The 20,994-nt window shown below is 40.5% G+C and overlaps 1 protein-coding gene across 10 annotated transcripts in view; it reads right to left on the bottom strand.

Moving 5' to 3' along the window:
• The window catches only part of LOC309444520 (uncharacterized protein), a 107,997-nt gene that overhangs the window by 56,795 nt on the left and 30,208 nt on the right, over window positions 1-20,994 (bottom strand). For 9 of the 10 annotated variants that reach the window (XR_014185063.1, XR_014185064.1, XR_014185065.1 and 6 more), the window contains exon 2: window positions 17,055-17,138. The exons of the other annotated variant lie outside the window; for it this stretch is intronic. Coding sequence is in view for 5 of the 9 variants with exons in the window: in XM_082062398.1 (XP_081918524.1) it covers window positions 17,055-17,138 (84 nt within the window). In the remaining 4 variants the exon portion in view is untranslated. The remainder of the gene's footprint in view (window positions 1-17,054; window positions 17,139-20,994) is intronic. 10 annotated transcript variants of the gene reach the window in all.

Below are 20,994 nucleotides of genomic sequence, written 5' to 3'. Positions count from 1 at the left end.
AGGAGCAAAACAGGTAAACTAACAACAACCTGCCTAAAACCAGCCCAGGTAGTCTTAACAAGTCAATATTGCCAATAACCTGCACTAACCAGGAAATCAAGAAAACAGAGATTAAAAAAAAAAAAAAAAAAAAAAAGGAAAAAAACTCTTTTGTTTGGTATGTACAAGAAGTAAATAAACTCTATTCTGCCTCGAATAAAAATGAGCACACTTACTATCATTTCTATTTTACTGCAATCCTCGCTTCTAAGCTTCATCCCATTCAGCTGAGATTCTTGTAGGGACACCCTCCCCTTGGCCACAGAGTCACCCATGAGCAGTGATAAATCACTGCTTCAAATGCTGAATTATGCTGTTTTGAGGTCTCCAAACACAGGGCAAAGTCTTCCTTCATGTGTTGGCCCAATGCAGCCTTAGTGCAAAAGATAAAACAATACTTGAGGGCTCTTTGATCTGGGTATTGTCATGCTAGAAGCTGTGTCCTGTGTCAGAAAAGCTGCTGTGGGAAGGGCTGGGTAGCAATTACCTGAAGATACTTTCAAGTGAAGTTGCCTGCTGAGACTAAGCAAGGAAATGCAACAATATCTGCATATATTTATTCTGAAAAGAATAATCAGGAGATGCAGGGAATTTAAGAAGCGTGATCCTAGTCCACTGAGCCTAAGCACACAGAATATGAGTTTTCAAAGAAGCTACTTCAAAGTTAAAATTTTGGGGAACAGAAGGTAGAGCTATCGGTGTGAACCAGACAATATAGGGGAACCAGGCTTCACTAGCTAATTAACTAAGTGCATTTCACAATATTTCCAATATAGCAGCTCACAACCAAACAGGGCAGTCTGCTGCGAGGCAGAGGATGGAGTCATGTCTGAGACCGGCTGCTCTCAAGCCTCTTCCCAGTCCAGCAGCCACTCTTACACATCATTAGGAGCCAAGCTCCCCACAGGGAACACCACCAGTCTCATCAACATGGGTAGCAGCCCTCTTGCTTTGCATCACTGAAGTCTTGATTATTCCCACATAGCCTCTATCTGAAACACTGCAGCTATTTAAGGCAGCTCTGGGATTTTTCATGTCCAAAACAATACATCCAGAGAGGATCGAATCAAGTAGGTTCCTGATGCTCAGGGCAGCATGGAAACCAGGTGAGAGCACAGTCTGGCCCATTCAGTGCTGGTTACTCCAGGATTTGTCAAAAATGGTTGTGGGGTACTCAGAGGGAGCCCTATAGATGAGAGTTTTAGTTGAAAAGGGATTATAGGCGATACAGACCAACAGAAATGTCAGGGCACCTAAAGGTCAGAACAAGCATACTGAAACTGTGCCTGAAAATGATACCTCTGACAGTGCTGTTCCAGCCATTAGTGATTACGTAGCGATACTTATCCATCCCAGCCTGGAAACTGGCAGGGAAGGATGGGAAAACAGCATCACAGAGGGCTGGGGACCGCAGAGACCTTTTTGGATACGGCTGCAATAAAAGAGTATTCTGATACCTTCCAAAGGCACAGCCTGAGTTATTACAAAAGCATTAATTTGCCATTAGGGCTTGCTGGAATCAGAGGGGAAGGTTTTGATTTTTAAAAACAGAGTCAAAGGAAAGCATAAGTGAGAAAAATATATTCAGTCCTTTTAAAGTCTGACCTAAAAAACCTTGCAGTGTAAAATATGCACTAAAATATTTATGGCAGGTTTCTATGGTTATATGTGTATATATATGTGATATAGAACAAACTCAGTATTTCTCCTACTGGCCTTACATGCCATGAAGCTGAATGAGGTCTTCCCAGTGGAAGGGTAAATCCTGACTGTGGTCAGCAGAGATGGCTATGTTAGCTGTGCGGATGAGCCAAATGGGACAGAACAGCTACCAGCTCATGGCCCCCTGCCTTGGCAAGATTTTGCTAGCATGGAGAAGTCGTCTCAGGGCATCTCTTCTGCTCTCCAGCACACTTTGGGGATGTTGGGGAGCTCTACAACAGGCTGCCTGATCATCTGATCTGCAGAGAGTTGGGTGGTTCAGTGCATTCCCTTCCCCTACAACAGCTCTTGTTTCTAGGAGCCTGTGCTAAACTTATGAACCTGGTGATATGGGCTTAACTCCAAAACAGATGTACAGGTTACTGGTTCTGAGTTGACTCACCTCCCACAGCTCCTGATGAAGACAGTCCCATGGACCTCCATGAGCAGCCCCTAATTCCTGTGTGCGAAGACCCCTGTGCACAGCACAAACCAAAACAGAGTCAGTGTGAAAAGGATGGATCTATCAGGTGAAATGTTAAGAGACACAAGAAGGTTTCTTAGTTTAATACCAGGAGAAAATACCAGCCTCCCTGACCCAAACCATGGATTCAAGTCTCCAGAAAAAACCAAAAACAAACAAACAAACAAACCCCACAACAACAACAAATGCTTAGTTCTACATGGAGACAAAGGGCCAGATTCAGACCTCAGTCATGCAGAAAAAAAGCCAGAGTAAAGCCTCAGTGTTCATGAGTTGATTCACATTTCAAACAGCCTAACGGAGCTGAGCCTCTATAGGAGTGTGCCTTGGTTTCTAAGGAGCTGGCTGTTATTTATACAGTCTATTTACACGTTCTCTTGGTTCTTTGTGCAGAGGAAACACTTTATAGTGTAAGCTTGCCCTCTTTTTCCCCGCTTACATATACACACATGCACGCACTACAAACAGAGAACGTAGGACAAAGCTGTTTAAAGGAACCACATGTAGGTATGTTTTAAAGAAAGAAGATATTTCAGGTTGTCAGTATGAAATTGTCACAGAATGTAAATTATTATTGTCTGTGCATTTCTCCCTCCTAAGAGGATTGTGCTAATTAAATAAGAAGAGATTATCAAACTTTGTCTACAGCTGATAAAATCCAACTACAAATTAAAATGCATGTTAAAGCTAATCCATCACAAACTGAAAAATTAAGCTAGTGCATTTGTAATGTTTTTAGCATCCTTTGTCCTTCAGATAGTGCCCAAATACTAGTATTTCATTGAGTTTAATGTTTTGCACTTCGGTAGAGATTAAGAGTTGTATATTCCATACAGTTTCTAAAAGCTTGTCTTCTTTGCATGTTTAAGATTATGCCAGTAATTTGCATTCCCATTTACAAATGGAATTGTAAAAGAGGGGAAAATGTAAGCAAGCTGGATTAAAATAAACATTTGCCTCATTCCAGGGCCAGTAAGCTTTGAAAAGTTTCCTCTCGTTGTTACATACCTCTCTATGATTCACAGCAGCAGAAATGCCACCAAAGAAAGGCTCTTCCTTTGTTATTATTGGAACAAGCAAGAACAAGAAGTTCTAGAAATTCAGAGGGAGACACATACTGGTTGGGTCCCACTCCTATTTGCACGTATGTGCCTGAGTCATTTTAGCCATGATTAACCAAACCAAAATGATGAGGGATTCGGTCCAAAGTGGCACACCCAAACCCTAGCACTGCTGAAAAAAAAAGAATTTAAAGCTAAACCAAAGCATCCAGTCTTCAGATATCCATCTGACACTTGATAGCTAAAGGGCACTTTCCTCCTGGCTCAAGTCCACTGCAGTCTAAAACAGTGCTGGCTTTGAGTGTGACAATAGCTAAAGGGTGAAGAAACAGATCTGAGTAGAAAAGATAACCAAGAGGCGGTGTAATCTGGAAGAAAAATCACAGCTCTCAGCCACAGGACCCAAGGTCTGTTCCTCGGTCTGCTGCCTGCTCACTGCATAACCCTGGGACAAGTCACATCACCTTTTTCCTTCTAATTCCTTTTCTTGTTCTCATCACTTGACATTTCGGACCCCTTTTGAGCAGGGTCTTTGTTGCACTAGAGTTTGGTGATATTGAATGCTAATCTTGCTAGTGACCTTTAAGATTTACGATGATTCAAATAATAATAGCACAGTGAAGAAAAAATAAAATGTATGTGGTGTCTTTCTACATAAGATTCTTGTACCTTTTAAAGTAACTGTTAAATGGCTTACTCATTGCTAAAATGTTTATTATGTTAGTTTTTGTTCTGGCTTTGAAGGGTATCATGACTCTGATGGAGGCAAAATTACAAAAATCACAGGTTCCTCCTCCTAAAAAGAGTACACACGAAGCAAACTCCTTGCAAAATCAAAGTTTGAGAGAAAAAGGAAGATACGAGTGAAATAGTTTTGCCCACAAATCACCCTCTTCATTGTCAGATGATATTTGAGCACTGCATTTATATTTGCCCCCCTCTCACCTCCTTGGCTCGACAAATGTGTGGTGGTCACATCCCCCCCAGCAGGTGAGGAACCAGCCTGAGAGGTGCCTTCAATCTACACCTCACCTCCTGGAGTCCCCTCATCTCCACCTCTAAGACCTTGGACACTCCTATGGCTTCCTAAAACATCAGCAAATCCATACCTCTAACAAACCCGCCCATGGCTTGAGAGCTCGGGGTGGGTTTAAACTACTCTTAGAAACTTCTGTACACCACCAACATCCATCCAGTGTCATGGGAGATTATCCAGCTAGCTGTGCAAAGGGAGCCAACCTCTCCGCACTGGTTGTGTGCTTACCCAGACCCCATGGTGACCCAGCATGGCCAAGATGTGGGTTAGCACCAGCTGCTAGATATCTTCTCTCCAAAACTCACATCTTCAGGTCAGTTAATTTGTTAAGATGCGCTCCAGATTCTTGTGTCGCATCCCTCCCAGCAGAAATTAAGATCCTGCTCTACGTGGAAAATAATAGCTGCAGGTCTCTGGATTTTCTCCGGTTTAAAACGGAGTTGATTCTTCATAGTTCTAGGAATCAGAATAACAAATTCCATGTGTCCCTGCGATTACTTTGACCTTGCACGATGATTTGTGCTCAAGTAAGGTCCATTTAGACTACAAAACACAAGGGCAGTATTTATTTAACTGATTATGCTGCATTCTTGTCCTATGAATCACTCTCCACAGATGGTACTTATGCCATGTCCTACTTTCTTATTTGACAAACGACTGCTCTAAGGCTCTCTTATATTGGCTCTAGCATGCATGTGACTGCATTGAATGCAACAGATTATTTTTTATTTATATTGGTGTCAAAGTTGGACACAGAGCCTGTAAAAGTAAAAAAGGGCCCCAAATACCTGTAGAATTCAATACAGCACATTCATTATTTATAAAATGATTGTTTCTGTTGCAGAACATTATTGATATTGTTATTTTGTGAGCTTTCCACATATACAACTGGTACATACAACTGTACATAGTCGATACTGCTTAGATATTAATAAGACCGGTAGAAGGTTTTTCAATCAATATATTCTTTCTAAAGAATATGCAACAGTGTGTATGAGGGAATTGATTCTGTTTTCACAGAGGTGTAAATGAAAAACAATTCTTAGAAGTGAAAGGAATTGCAAAAGCAGGAAACACGAAGGCCATATGTGATGTAAAGATTAACATACATTTTAAATACAACTTTGTGGCACTTTGGAGACCATTTCAGGATTACAGTAATTTTATATTCAGTAAAAAGCAGCTTTCAAATATAGAGCCACAAATTACTTCTAGCAAGGAAAAAAAAAAAGGTTGTGTTTTTTTTCTCTTTTTCCCCTGGGAAAGGACTTGTCAATTTACTCTTACAAATCCTTACTCTCTTAAAAGAGAGTCTGCTTACATGAATAATACCACCAGAAGTAGAAATCAGTGAGAACAAGGTGTCAAAAGACCATATGAAAACCAGCCTACAAAGTTCAGGGAATGATTTCTTATTGCAGAAACCCTTTCATTCTCTAAGGGAGGAAAGAAGGAACAACTGCCTGTGACCCAGGGAGAGATGAGAAGGGCTTTGGACCTACCATTAGTTATCCCTGCAAGTTTGGTATGATGAAAGGAATGTGAAGTGTCTGTCAAAACCTGAAATTTACTATTTACTACCTTCCTTTTTTTTTTTTTTTTTTTTTTTTTATAATTTTTATTTTTTTAACTTTCCTTGGTGATTTCCTTCATTCATCCTGCTCCGATTACAGTTCGTGGCTTCAGGACTGGTCCTCTGACTGAAGCAAGATCTCCTAGCTAACCTTCAAACAGAGGAGTTCTGCAGGAGTTCCACAGCTAGGGAAGGGGAGAAGACCTTGGACACCTCCCAGGAGGCACTTCTTAAATCCTAAAACCAATGCATGCACATCACTACCACTCACCTCTTCTTGGCTAGTCCATCCAAGAAACATGTTTCCATCCCATGGAAAAAGTGAGGATTTAAAACCCCTATGTCTTATTGGTACCTGAATGTAAGGATGTCTTGCGTCCATGCATCCACATTGTTTTGGGCAGCTTTTGCAAGCTAATAGGCCTGGGTTTAGACAGCTTTGGAAGAGGATGCTGTTAAGCAAAACTGAAAGTATTGCACAAAATTAGCTGAGTTGATTATACCTGTGCTTTGATGGAGAGTTAGCTGTGCTGGGGGAGGTGCCATCTCTGGAGGAGCTGTTAGATACATGTCCTGGACATTGAAAGGAATCAACAACGTGGTGGCATTTTATACTAGATATTTTTGGTGTCCTGGCCAAACTACAATTTGAGTAATTACATCTTGCTCACCTCTGCTGCTATTATACTTTCAATCAGATGTAATATTCTTCATATCCTGTCCAAACATCTGCATGTTGTAAAAACAGCTATTTCATATTTTTACAGAAGTGGCCGTTTTTCAGCTATGGCTTAGGCTCCTTGTAGATATTAAAAAAATAAATAAATAGGACTTCTGGATAGAAATTTTCAGTGCAGGCTGTACTCTCTTTTCACATCACCTGTAATAGCTGATCTTCATGCATTAACCCCAGACCTTATTAGTTATTTTCTATCAAGTACTCAGAAATGTAGAATCACTTAGGACCTTTCCTGCTTGGCACTATATGAATCCATAGTGACAGTCCCAGCTGGGAAGAGTTTGCAGCCTGAATACCTAAGACCATCCAGGTAAAACAGAAGCCCAGCAAAAAAGCAAAAAGCCTTGGCCAAGGTCACCACATCTCTGCAGCAGCCTGGGGACCTCACCTGCTGTTCAGATTCCTGCAACTTCTGAACAAAGTCTCTGTTCAAGGTCTCTGTTCATTTACCTTTCCCTCTTCGATCAGTTTATATCTCTATAAGATGAACTTGTTTTTGCCTTTTAATGATTTTTAATTCCCTCTTGCCTTCCTCAAACAACAGCATGAAGTCACTGAAGTTTATTTTTTACCTATTTGATGCATTTTTAAAGTGCACATTATTTGAGTTGATGCACAGAGCAGCTGCTTTAATAGCATTGCCGTTTGAAGTTGGATCGCTCCGAGTCTTCTCCTGGCGCCTGCCTGGAATGAGCCCCTTTGCTAGGAGTTAGGGCTGCAGTTTGTTAGCAACAAACCAAAAAGTCTTGGAAGTCCCTCCAGGGGCAGGGTGCCATGTGGAATTTGTGTTGCTCTTTGCTGCAAGCCTGCCTGGTGGGATGGACCAGGGAGGGAGACCGAGTCCCTGCTCAAAGCACCCTCAGCACAAGGAGACAAACATCACAAACCAGAGGAAAAAAGCTCCAGGGCTTCTACAGATGATTTGACATATAGCTCTGCCTTATTTCCTTTCCTTTTTCTCTCTTTTTTTCCCCTCAATCTAAAGCGGTGGGTTGGAGCTGATGAGCTTCCCAGTGAGCTGAGGAGGGATTGTGAAGATGGGTGGCTGGTGGGTGCACTGGGACAGCACAGCACAGGGAGGGAAGGAAAAGGAAACTCCTTATAAGCAAGGTCCTGAAGTTTTGACAAAGCTCCAGCAGAGCTCAGGGAGAGCTTTGCCTGACTCAAGACTAAACAAGAAACAAAGATCTGACTCATTGAGCATGCTAAACAGTTAAGATTAAGTTTATGGCTCCATTAAAGCCTTTTGCTATATGCCTCAGACACCAGCATTCAGGTTGGGATCAAGTATAGCAATAAAACAAGATTCGCTTTTTGACCTGAAAGTAGATTTTAAAATTTTATTATTATTCTTATTGTTATTTTATTTCAGTGGAAATAGTGACACAGTTGAATTCAAATATATGCTTAATCAGGATCTGTAAAACAAAGGAGAGAAACCTGATTGACGGTCAGGATTAACAATTTAACGCTGGACTGGTTCCAGTTAGCAAATGGGAGAGTACAGCTTGTGTGACCCACAGCTCCACATGGAGCTGCTGGGTTGAAGAGAAGGTGCTACAGACTTGAGGACCTGTCCCATAAGCTGTCCAGAGATAATTTTTTGACACAGTTGCATTTCACAAACACACAGACAATCTACAGGCAAAATTGCCACTGTAAAACCCGCTGGCTGCAGCACAGGCACAAGCTGGTCCTAACTCTGCAATAACCACGCTGCAATGACTGGAGTTCAAAATAAATTGTCATCTCCTTTCTCCAGCTGCTATTATCATTTCTGTGCATGAAAAGTAAATGGATGTTTCATTTCATCTGCTACTTGTGGAAGTGAAGTGCTCTTGTACGTGCCGTACTTCTAGCCTGAGAAGTAATGGTAAAATACAACTTGCATTCTTAAGCTTGGTCTATATTTGAATTTTTGCTAGCCCAGCTCTGACACATAGGCGTGTGAAGGAAAAAAAAAATAAAATAAAATCACACCCTCTATCTGATGTAACAGCAATGTACAAAAATCCTCACGTGTCTTCTGCCAAAAATCAGTTGGAAATCTGGTTTAATTAATCAGTAATTTTTTTTGTAAAAACTATTTCTTCCTAGGGAAGGTTGCTAGTTTGACACTGGTTCTGTCAACAGGGCTATGAAGACAAATTTCAATTCTGAAGTAGTCAGCAGCTCTTAGAGTTTCTGGATCCAACATCTGCTAAATGCCACATTGGTCTTCCCCTGAGTTCAACCTGTGAAGTCCAATGTCACACAACAGTGGCTGACACCGAAACGAGACGAGGACCCAGCATTTCAGTACAGTTAACACTCACACCCACGTTTTCTGGCTAGAGAAACACAGGTGGAAGCAGAGGTATCAGCTTCTATTAGACCAGCTGCCACAGTGAGAAGAAATGGATCCTGTACAGACACACACGCTTTGATAGTTCTTGTTTTTCTCCCAAGCTACTTATCAATTTGCTGACTTGTGCTAATGGGCATTACAGAAATCCAGGAACCATGTTCCTAGCTTTGCTGCCTCCTGCTTGCTATCCTTTCCCCAAAAATATCAACTTGCCTTCTCTAGCTGCAGAACCCAAAATGATGGATTTTACTATTTATATGTGGACTTCTGAATACAACCTGAGCCAAGCACACACAGAGGTGCTGTGGCCTGGGTTCCCCCTGCACTGCTGCTGTGGCTTGTTGGGCTGTCCGTGCCTTGGGAAAAATTCAAGTTACTCCATCTGGACTGTGTTGAGAGAAGCATCATGTCACTGTCCGTGTCACTGTCCCCAGGGCAGCTCTGTGCCAGTGCCTGGCACCGCTGCTTGGGGAATGCTGGTGAGCATTGAGCCAGAAACAAAGCAAATGGAAAGTCAGCACGATCATCAGGCAGGATAACATCCCCATATGTTTTCTTCAGAAAGTCCATGGTTTCTCTATCACTCTATGATTTGCAAGCAGAACAGAGCTGCTCATTGCTGCCTGACCCCAGCTGCAGAGGCTTTGGCAGATCACAGAGGTTCAGCAAGGACACGTTTATCTGCACTTGTCACAAAAAGCGCTTTCCAAAATACACAGTCAATTCGCTAGTGCACCATGGCGCTGCTAAAGTTTGCACTTTCTAGGTAAAACTTCTAAAAATAACCTCCTCTTTAATATTAAGCTCAGAGCATGGATATTGCTTTTGGCAATTTATTTGCTGTGTTACAGCTGGAAGAACACTACCAAGAAAATGTTTCCCACAGTCTGTTCTTCTGATTTGCTTTACACACACCACAATGGTCACAATATGAAACTCTAAAACGGGTGACAGGACAACATTTAAGTTCTGCAGCTCTTTTTTTAACTGATTCTATTGTGCTTAGATATTACACTTCACATGCAAGACATGCTCTTCCTAGAGAGCATCACAACAGCCACAGTAGCTACTAGAAAGGAGAGGGGGAAGGTTGAAATAAAAGGCTCTTCTAGCTGTATGTTGTAGATAGAAGCTAATCATTAAAGCTATTAATAGAAATAGGGTTTGCCTTCAGTTCTTGTTTCAGGCTGGGCTGTATTATGTGGACATCGATGCCAGAGCCTCAGATGCAGAAATAGTGACTCTAAGTGGGGCAACATAGGAAAAACTGGAAGAATCTGCCTTATTTTAAAAAACTGCAGCTCTCCAAGGCCATACAATTTGAATCTTGGGCACAATTGGTCATATCCAGTAGAAGTCATCAATGATGGATGAATCTCTGTAGGTGAAGGTGGATGGGCTACAGTTATCCTTCTTTATCAGAAGTGAAACGAACACTTCTAGTCATTCCTTTATTGCCTCTATGATCAAATGAAGCAGTGTGGACCACCGATCTGGTCTACCCTTGTAGTTTAACCATCCCCACTGTCCATCCACCTCCACCCATTGCAGACACTCACTTCTTCCCAGAGGTGGACCCTGCAGGGTATCAGATGGGTTGCATGAGGAAGGGTGACACGAGCAGAAGCAAGGCTGGAGGAGGCAAGAATTGATGCCCACCTTCAGCTTGCACAGAAAAAGAAACAAATAAATGAAATTATGGAAAGGAACAGGCTTAACTGAAGTTCGGTTGTCTAGAAGGGAAGTTTCTTGCTCTTCTTCTGGACCAATTACCGTAATAAATAAATAAATTCTCTAGCACAGGTTCATAAAAATAGATAAAACAATTTGTTTGTTGAGTAGATAAAATCACAGGCAAAGTAAGGAAACAACAACAAGAGAACTACACAAGATAAACACAAGCATTATCAGGAAGAAAATTATCAAATAAGGTTCCCAAGGGATTTTAAATGCCGTGCTCTGCTTGGAATGCACGTTTCACCAATAAAATGCTAACATGTTGCTTTTTTACAGAATGAAGAAGCCAAAGGTCTAGTTAAATCTCTACTCAAATAGGAATTTTAAAGATAAAGACTTGCCTTTATTAAATACCTACCTAAATACACACATGCATGTGCACACTGAATACTCTCCGGCCTTCCTAGAGTTTTCCATTATTTTTAGAATAACAAAACTCAAATTGAAGACTTGACTTATAACTAGACTCTGATGAATTTTGGTCCCCTTACCACCAGAAATGTGACTTCATTCAGACAAATCTGTCTCTGCAAATATTTTCTAGCTTTTTATATGTAAAAAAGTTGAGCTCATTTGAACTGCAGACTTTACAATGCATTTTATTTGAAGATGCTTTTAAGATCTTGAGAAATTTTCCTTGTAGAGATGGGAAGAATTCTGCTGCGTGTTGCTTGGCTGGTTGGTTTGGTTTGGGTTTTTTGACCTGAAATGAATTTTTTTGTTAACCTTCCTGTTCGCAAAACAAATATTATAATTATTGCTTGACCTATTTAAGACTACACAACTGCCAGAAAATTGATAAGAAATGAGATTTTATTTTATTAATGATGTATGCCATCTTTAAGGTGACTTCTGAGCAAGATATTAGGTATTCCTCCCTGGCAAGTTTCCTTTCTACTCTTTCCCTCCAGCACATAAATGAAGAAACTAGCTTTTCCTACTGCTCTGATGAATTATTCCTCTGTCCTACCCAATGTGTGATGACATACAGGATGGTACCAGTGAGGACATGGATTGCAAGTGTCAGATTTGTTACAATTAGTGGTGTTTGCTGGTGGACTGCAATGCACAATGTAAAATTGCCTTGAAGAGGAAGAACACAAAGGCAAAACTCAAACTATGCAATATCCAGGTTTCATTGTAATCAACAGTAAAACTAAATTTTCTATTTTAGCAAACCGTCCTAGTCCTGCCTCACTTACTGGAAATGTTCTCCGTGGTGATGGCACAAGCCTCAGAAGTGTCACCTCACCAAGGGAGGTATTTTGGGATATTGCCCATGAAGCAGGAAGGATGAGGGTTCGGAGAAGAGGACAGAAAGACATTATAAACTCCAGCTGGCTAGGATTTATTTTCTGCACTAAATACTTCCAGACCCAAGGCACTGTGCAGGGAATTTGCCCAGGACCAGCTTTCCGTACCTTGCCCAACACAGCAAAGGGGAAAGACACAGCCTTCTCTGGAGCATCTTCTGCTACCCTGGCTTTGGCCAGCCATTAAAACCAGCAATGCTGTTCCTTCCTTCTGCTCAGTTTTGCATCAGGCCATTTATTTCAGCCTCAAAGAAAATCAATGCAATCTTAACTTGCTTTGGTTCCAGATCTGCCAGGCTGTAGGAGTGAGCCAAGGATGCTCATGAAGACTTTCTTGGTGAGAAAGACATCCCCACCCTGCCACCTGGCATTTCCTCGCAGAGAGAACCGGAGAGTTGAAGGCAGAGGGAGCCTTTGCTACAACAATTAATTAAGGTTGAGATATTCCCTTGTTTTTGGTGCTGTCAAAAGCGAAATGGCCACTGGTCTGTCCCGGTCTTGCAGACTGGTGTGCGTTGCACCAAGCAGCGGGGTAAACCCTGGCATTTGCACACTTGGCTTGGTAGAGCTTGGTCATTGTAAAACATTGCAAGTGCAAGGGATACAAAATCTCATTACTGCAAGGTACCAGCTGGATAGCAAGAGAAATATGATCATTGAGAAACTGTCAGTCCTGATGAAGTTACAATATATGTGCAAGTTGGAGAGGGTCTATTTAACTTCATGGATGTGAGAAAGGACTGGACCTACAGTTCTAACCTTGGCTGTTTATCAGGAACAGGCCCAGTGTGAGCAGTGAGGGTGGCCTGCTTTGAGTATTCAAACATTCAACAAGAGCGGCTATTTGGTCCAAAAAACCAAAAAAATTTAAACGGTTTATGTTAATGGTATAACCGATCCAGCACAAACCTATTCTAGATTCCATCAAATTTCCAATGCACTTGTCCTGTCTTTAAGTATACACACATTTTATGAACATTGATGGCAAACTGCTATGTGCATTTTAAAGCCAGACTAAATGCTCAGAACAACTTTCTCCCATAGTAAAAGTCTCAGTCAACTGATAATCCATAAGTGTGCAAACACAGCAACTGTTTAAAAGTAATAAAATCAAAACCCAACACTACCTAAAAAAACCCAAATAAACCCAAACTATAAAGAACCCTTTCCAATGATACTTATTAAAAATTAAATGGTGTTTCTAATTATGTCTGCCTTTGTACTGTTTTGAAGCTCAAAAATAACAGAAACAGCCAAAGGCTAAGCAAATAGAAAAAACTGTCTTCAGATGAGTGAAAAAAACTGTGTTCTCCAAAATAATTTTTCATCAATCTTTTTGATGGAAAATGTATATTCTTTGCCCATGGAGCAAGACCCTCCCTCTATTTAGTCTCCTTCCCATTTTCCAGATGAACCTGCAAATCAAATTTAGGAAAAAATAAAATAAATAAATCAATTGTCCAATGTTTCACACTTCTCTAACAAGGACAAGTCTTACCTGACGAAATACCTACAAAGCGTAACTGTAAATTTTATCATGTACCACACACACTCGGTCGATTGAGTAACAGCTACAAGCTCTTAAAAATCAATCTGTATTTATCACATAACCTAACTGTTCTGAACAAAAAGCAGGACACGTTTTGTAAACGTGTTACGATTTGGGATTATATGTGTGTGTGTGTCAGTGTGTGTATGCTGGAGAACACTTTGACCACAAACGGAGCTGATTATCGATATAATTATGCTGCAATCACACTAGAGGAGAGTATCCAGTAAATCAAATCCAACTGTCCGCCCACTTGCAGAAAAGAGACTAAAACCTGTCAAATCAGAGAAAGAGGAACAGGTGGTCTCATTTGCAAAAAAAAAAAAAAAAGCTGCTCCTCACACCACCAAGTGCCATATATCAATACTCACACACACACATTTATTAGACACAGAATATCACCGCTTTGTGTGCAGCACATTAAATATGCTTCTGGTGCACGCACCAATATAAAATCTGACACGCAGGTCTCTTAATACACCAAGCAAATAACTTGGGACTTACTAAGCACTGCCATAAGTTTTTGCCTTTTAAATGTTGTTTTAATCGCTGCTGACAGCAGCGGTCAGCCTTCTGCAGCAGCTCTGTGCAGGCTGCATCCCTTTGACTGCAGCAGGTCCTTCAGTGGCTTTAGAGGAAGCTCCTGTTATGCTGACATGGGACCTTCTCTCTTCCCACCATGGGAAATAACTCCCATTTTTGCACACTGGCACTTAAACAGGGCTCATACATGCTGGATTTCAAGAAATCCCTGGTGTCCCACCTGAGTGGTAACTGCTGCATGTCTGGATTTTGGAAATTTGAATACTGGCAGCAGAAGTTTCCATAATCTTCTCTGATCTTCTGACATGGTGAGCATCAGCAGCCGGGGGTTCAGCAGGAAGAAATACCAGACTTCTTTGGGCAGGGTGTTAAGGAGAAAAAATAGATGTATTTTTATACAGTGCTGTGGCTTTCTCTATAAACAGATCTGGAAGATCATTGTGTGGTCCAGCCATGTTTCACTGTTTACTCATGACCATCATACAGCTAACATCCAAGGAAAGACTGAAAGACTAACCAGTGTCACAAAACAAGTGGCACTAAGAAAACCCAAATCTCATGAAAGTTACCCCCAACTTAGTCCTTACATTGGAAGGTAAAGGCACACAGGGCACATGTCAATCAACCTATTTTGTCAGCCAGAGGCAACAGTTACAGGAAAACACTGTCATGATTGGAATGCAAACAGCTGCGTTCACCCTCCCACATAAGACTGATCTCTAAGCTGTGGGTATTGTAATGACCAGACTATGAATCTTCAAACTCAAGGTTAATTCCCATTTTCAGTAACGGATGGGAAAAGCTGAAAATCCATCAAAACTACAAATAGGAGGAAAACGCCTCTGAAAGCAAATGTCTCAAGAAAGTACTAGGTATTAAATGAAATGCGGGTATGATAAATGCTGTGGGCTTTCAAGATTCAAGTACATTCTCTTTCCAGAGTTACCCAAAGGAAAAGAGAAAAATAGCTGAGATGTGTTAGAAGTGAGGTTATGGCAGCTGCCCTCTAACAGGAGTTTATAAAATGCTTCAGTCTCAAGGACCAGTCTTTTGCATATCTAAAAGGTGAAAACTCATAGGATTTAGAAGTACAGAACATACAAGACCGTGTGGGATAGCCAGGAATTGCAGTTATGAGCCCAAGTACTAAATAATAAGACAGAATGGTGATCTGTGGAGCCATTAAGTCCTTATTTTCCTAGTTGCAGATGACCTTGTCTTACAATTCCTAGCACAAGCATAAGACAGGTGTGTTCAAGTCTTGGTACTGAGATTGTAACCCCAGAGATCTATAGAAACATGACAAATCTGGTATGTATGTATATCCCTTATGCTCAGGGCTACAGGAATACTTTTCCGCTGAAGGTGGGAAAACTCCAGGAGGCTTAAAGAGGCTTAAAGATCCATCTGAAGGGGAAAGAAGGCATTTGTCTTGATAATGATTAGTTTTTAGTTGGTTTGTATGACTTTAGTGGATATAAACCGATTTAGGAGAGAGACAATTTGCAAAGCGTTCTTGGTTAGTAGCAGTGTATGCTTTATAATTTAATACGTAAACTGCTTCTCATAATACGCTGTAATAGTTTTCTGCTCTCAGTAGCATAGTGGGCAGCTGCCCACGTAAATCCCACACGAGACAGGTAACCCCTTTATGACCCAGCACATACGGCAGATGAGAGAGATCCTGCGTTGCTCATAAAAGCAATCATTCTCCCCTAATAGTCTACAATTTGTGGCTATCATAAAAACACCCTAACCAGATTTAGCAGGCAGGGGCACAGTTCTGAGCTTGAAGGTTAAAGACCTGCACATGTCCATCCCCATGGCTGGACTGCTAACAAAAGTTGGTAATTCACAGCAAACTACCGCCAAATGGCATTGAAAAATAAGAGGCCCTAAAACAAGAGCAAAGGAACCTCCTGTTAGCTGCAGAATTATGATCTGCTGGCCTGTGCAGCATTGGGGAATGTTGATAAACTTTGCAGCCAGTACACCCAGGAGTACCAGTGGGAACATTTTCTTTCCACTGAAGTCTTTAACGCAGAATATAATGTTTTCAGCCAACTCAATGTCTTGCCACCTTCCTCTCTAAGGCAAGCCATACTGATGACATCTTCCTTATCATCAATAAAAGTGATGTACAGCAGACTGTGGAGTTATTCAACAAACAATTTCCAAAGATCACCTTTACTACAGCATATAAAACAGATCTAGGACTCACTTTCCAGGATGTCAGAATTTTATGAAGCATCAACTCTACACTAGCAGCTACCTCGTATGGAAAGAACAGCACTTTGGGTAGATATACAGCGTTTTGCTTGCCTCAGCACATTCCCATGACCGCACAAAAAGGTTGCCTGTGATGAGCCTTGTTATTAAAAGCACCATGGAGGTGATTCAAGAGATGGAAAACCATTTACACAATGCACCTAAAAAGGGCTGAGCAGACCTTGCTGTCTACCTGCCCATCTTGCCTAACAAACACCTTCTATGCAAATTGCCCCAACAAGCACCATGACCACAGATAAGCTCTACTAGTGATGCACTTTTTCCTAATTAACTTTGCTAAAACTAAAAATATGGGCCTAGGATTTGATTATGTAAATTCCCCAGACAGCCAGAAGTTTTTTTTTCCAACAAAACTGAGCATCACAGAATTATTATTTCTGCTATCAGCCAAGACACTCGAGGTGACTTGCCATGATCCCAGCAGCAAGAAGGGCAAGCTTGGAACTAAGCACGCGCTTATATCTAAGCACAGACTGTTAAAAGCATTTCTTAATCAAGGACTGAATCTCTTCTTGAGGATGCAGTGTTTAGTTCTAATTGTGGAGATTAATCACGAAGAGTCAAGAGAGAGACCAGAAATACATTTGTTATTCTGCTGGTCTGAAGAACAAATATTTTTCCCACCTCAGTATTTCATACCCACCTTCTCTTTTTCCTATCAGCACCTCCTCTCCCGTATCTATGTTTTGAAATCCAGGGACATCACCATTATTCAGGAATAGGCCCTCTAGCAAAGATGAAATGAAAGTAAAATAACCATCACAGCACTGACCAAGCACATTAAATCCTACTCTACCTGGAACAAACAACCGCCTCCAGGTGATTTCTGTATCCTGCAATTTGCATCTTATTTGGAAACAGTAAATATAAGAAAGTTAATGCAAAAGAGCCAATGTTGGATTAAAAAATAGGCTACCATAACAGTTATCTTCTGCATTTCAGAGTGCAGGTAATAGAATATACTGCATGGAAGAAAGGGTAAATGGATTTGCATTTAAGTTTCATCACTTTTAAGGTCCCCAGTATCCAAGCCTCTCTTTAAAAGAGCCCTAGTGGACAATAAACTCTTTTAGAAAATATACAGCAAAGCAGCAGTGCCTGATAAACAGACATAAAATTAGACTGCTGTAATGTTTCAGCTGTTCACTTCCTTTGGTACAGGCAGCTGGCAGCAAGACATCTGAAAAGACAGAAGAACAAGCAACTTCTAATGGATAAATATATATTTTTCCATACCATATGTATTTTAAACATAGATAAATGCACACAGTCACAACACACATGTACTAATAGGATAAATTTACAGGGCAAACAAAAGTGAACAGTCACCAATATAGACACTGAGCTACCATTAAGTATTTAAAATAATTACAGCTTTTAAACCACAGAAACAAAAATTTTAAAAGGATATTTTTGGTATCTCTTCCTCTGGAGTGAAAATTTCTCAGCCATTTCCATCTGAGTGAAATCAGAATTTCACCAGAGCCATTATTTTATAAAAGATTTCTGCTCAAGATTTGCCAGAAAAGCTTACTCAAATTAACCCCCAGAAATGATCCAAGAAAGTGATTTCTGCTAATATCTCAGTACACACTTAGACTTTTTCTTTAATTAATAAATAGACACTTTTCGTCATAGTGCTTTCACATGACTCTCTGTCAAGGCGTCCTCCTTTGCCGACTGGCAATATTGCCTTGCAGACTCCATTTCTTACTCAGAAATGTGCTCCCTGGTCTAAGTCCCAATAAAAATTCACTTACTTTAAAGGGAAAAAATTGGTTGTACAGCTCTTCACAATGAGTTTGTCAGTCAGATACCTGCACAGGCATCAAAGGATATTCCTTCTGCAGGAAAGCCAATTTCCCATTGTAAGCATTTCATTCAGCAGACTAACCTGATCTGTCTTGATGTGATAGTGTTAACCAGGGAATCGCTAAAGAATTTTAAGAAAACCTACCAAAATATCAACTGAAATGGATAATCTTTCTTAGAAGAATAAAACCCTTCATCTATGTTCGGCTTAGGGGCACAGTCAAGTGGTTTTGTGGTTCTTTTGACATCTGGACATATACAAGAGGAAAAAAAAAAAAAAATCTTACTTCTTATGGATATGGTTTCTTCCCTGCTCTGAAACACTGAATACATGTTTATCAGATGCATGCAATGAAGGTATAAGTCGTTGAGGTCTTTCTTAATTTACGGTATGTATTTAGCTCTCTCATTTTTGTGTTTGTTCAATGAAGAAAAAATATGAACAGAAAATATATATTTTCATGTGAAAAGACGGATGGGAAGGCACGAATCAACATCAGCTGCTGTCCCACTGCTGCTCTGCAGGGCAAGAGGAGTTTATTCTGGTGCTTTGATTAGCGAGCCCTGCCCTGACAATTCCCCTTCCATGGAGCTGCTGGGAGGCTGGAAAGGACCTCAGAGGCTTTGAGCAATGGTGATTACTGATCCTGATGAGCAGAGGTATAATGCAACATCGAAATGCCATACTGAATTTCCTCATTTTAAGTTATTTTGTGACTCAGTAGCCTTTAATGGGAGGACAAGCCTGAGGCATGAATTGAATAAACACAGGCACAGCAAATACCTGTAACTGATGTTGTCACCAAGAATCACAAGTATTGAAAAAGCATATGATAAAAAACAATATAAAAGGAACCAAATTAAACCAACAAACACTTTGCATAGCTTCTTAACCTTTTTCCCATTGATTTCTATTTGAAAAACTATTCCCTTTAGTGCCCAACAACTTATGACTTCATAGTAACACAAACTATGGTTCAGAAGAATGAAACACTATGGGGACCACATTGCTCTGGAGGATATCAACGCCTCTGTTGGTTCTGATGATGACATGAAGGACCAGGCAGCCACACGGGGGTGGGAGAGGACTTCACACATGTGACGACCCACAGTACCATGAAAAAGAAACTTTAGGACATTTCAGGTAGACCTGGGAGTTCGCCAAGACACCAGATGCTCTTTCACATGTTTTGAAAAGGCACAGGGCAGCATTGCGCCTTCGTACAAGGAATCTGCAATATTCTCTATGTTCCTCTGGTGCTGCTGTAATTATTATTGCTCTCTTCATCATGTTATGCAAATAGGCTGAGAGGGAAGGAGGGTGAGGAGGCAGACAGAAAAACTGGGGAGTGAAGGGTAATACTTTTGGATGGTTCCAACTTCACTGCCTGATTGAAATTCCTGGAATTCTCAATTGTTTCTTATCAAAAGGCTTAAAAAGAAAGATTATTCTTTTAGTAAAAATAAATGAAGAAAAATGGATCTCTCATTTCCAAGGGATACAATGGAGATCACCTTGTAGTCTGGCAGCAGAATTGATATGATTTGCATTACCAAGGATGACTAAATGGAGTGTTAAATTATCTCAAAAAAAAAAAAAAAAGTAAATTTATATTCATGACATCAACAAGGTTAGAAAGAAAAAAAAGATAGTGAGTCTTTGCCTGTATTCTTGTCCTATACAGCATTAATCTTACATTCCATGGGTACTACGCTACACCAAAAGGCATCTTCTACTTTTCCGTGACACCTCTAGGAAATTATTTGCAATTATATACAGTGCTGAAATGTGACGTGACAGTAATCAGCACTGGCTATAAGAACATTGATTATTTCAGATAAATTCATCCTCTGGGTGCATTCTGAACACACAAAAAAGTTTAGCAAGCTGTAAATTTTATTTTGGAATAAATGCATTACATTTAAAAAGTTGCTGGCGGGAAAGAGGCAGGGAAGGAGATGGTGTATTGCCTCTCATACATCAGCACTGGAATCACTCAAAAATAAATTTTGACCCATATCTAAACTATGTTATTGTTTTAAAATGTTTCCCTGACTGCTCATGTAGATTCCACCATCATTCATGTGTTTATCTGTGCATATATAGAATATTGCAGGAATATATAATGGAGTTCTGCTTTGACCACACGGTATATAAGGCATCTCCTATACAAGATGTACACAGCTCCATGAGTATAAATCCACATTTGGTCCCTGCGTGGGTATTGTTAGCTTAAGTTGGCCCCAGCCCAATGCTATGTCCTAGCCTGTCATTGGCTCAGAGCACGGAGGATGGAGCCTGTGTGCACCAAGGGATCTTGCCACTGCTCGCAAATTTACTTGGAGTCAAACTTTAAAAAACTTAGGGAGAGTTTAATTGAAAAAAAAATATTATTACCTCTAACTAGTGTTGCCCAACCTCCTCTTTCAGCTTTTAGGACTTTATTTTGAGCCCCATGATCGCTGAAGCTTTTCTATTAAGTCTTTTCTCATGGAATCATAGGATGACAGCTTATACATGAATTATGCACAAAAAATGCATAAATTTTAATAGTTCAGAAAAAGCTGTTTAGAATTATACTAAAAATTATTATTATAAAATCTACTCTATATTAGGTTTAACTAGTCTCCAAATGCTTAGGACTTGCAATAAAAACTAACTTTTGCACACATAAATCAGTGCAAAACATTCCTCAAAGGTTGCAAAGAATTGAAATCTATTGTGGTATTTAGACACCAATTCTTACCAAAAGAGGCAGGTATTACTCTAG

Source organism: Streptopelia decaocto (genome assembly GCF_964273445.1).
Source record: "Streptopelia decaocto genome assembly, chromosome: 11".
Classification (NCBI taxonomy): Eukaryota; Metazoa; Chordata; class Aves; order Columbiformes; family Columbidae; genus Streptopelia; species Streptopelia decaocto.
This window is presented reverse-complemented; position numbering and strand designations above follow the sequence as displayed.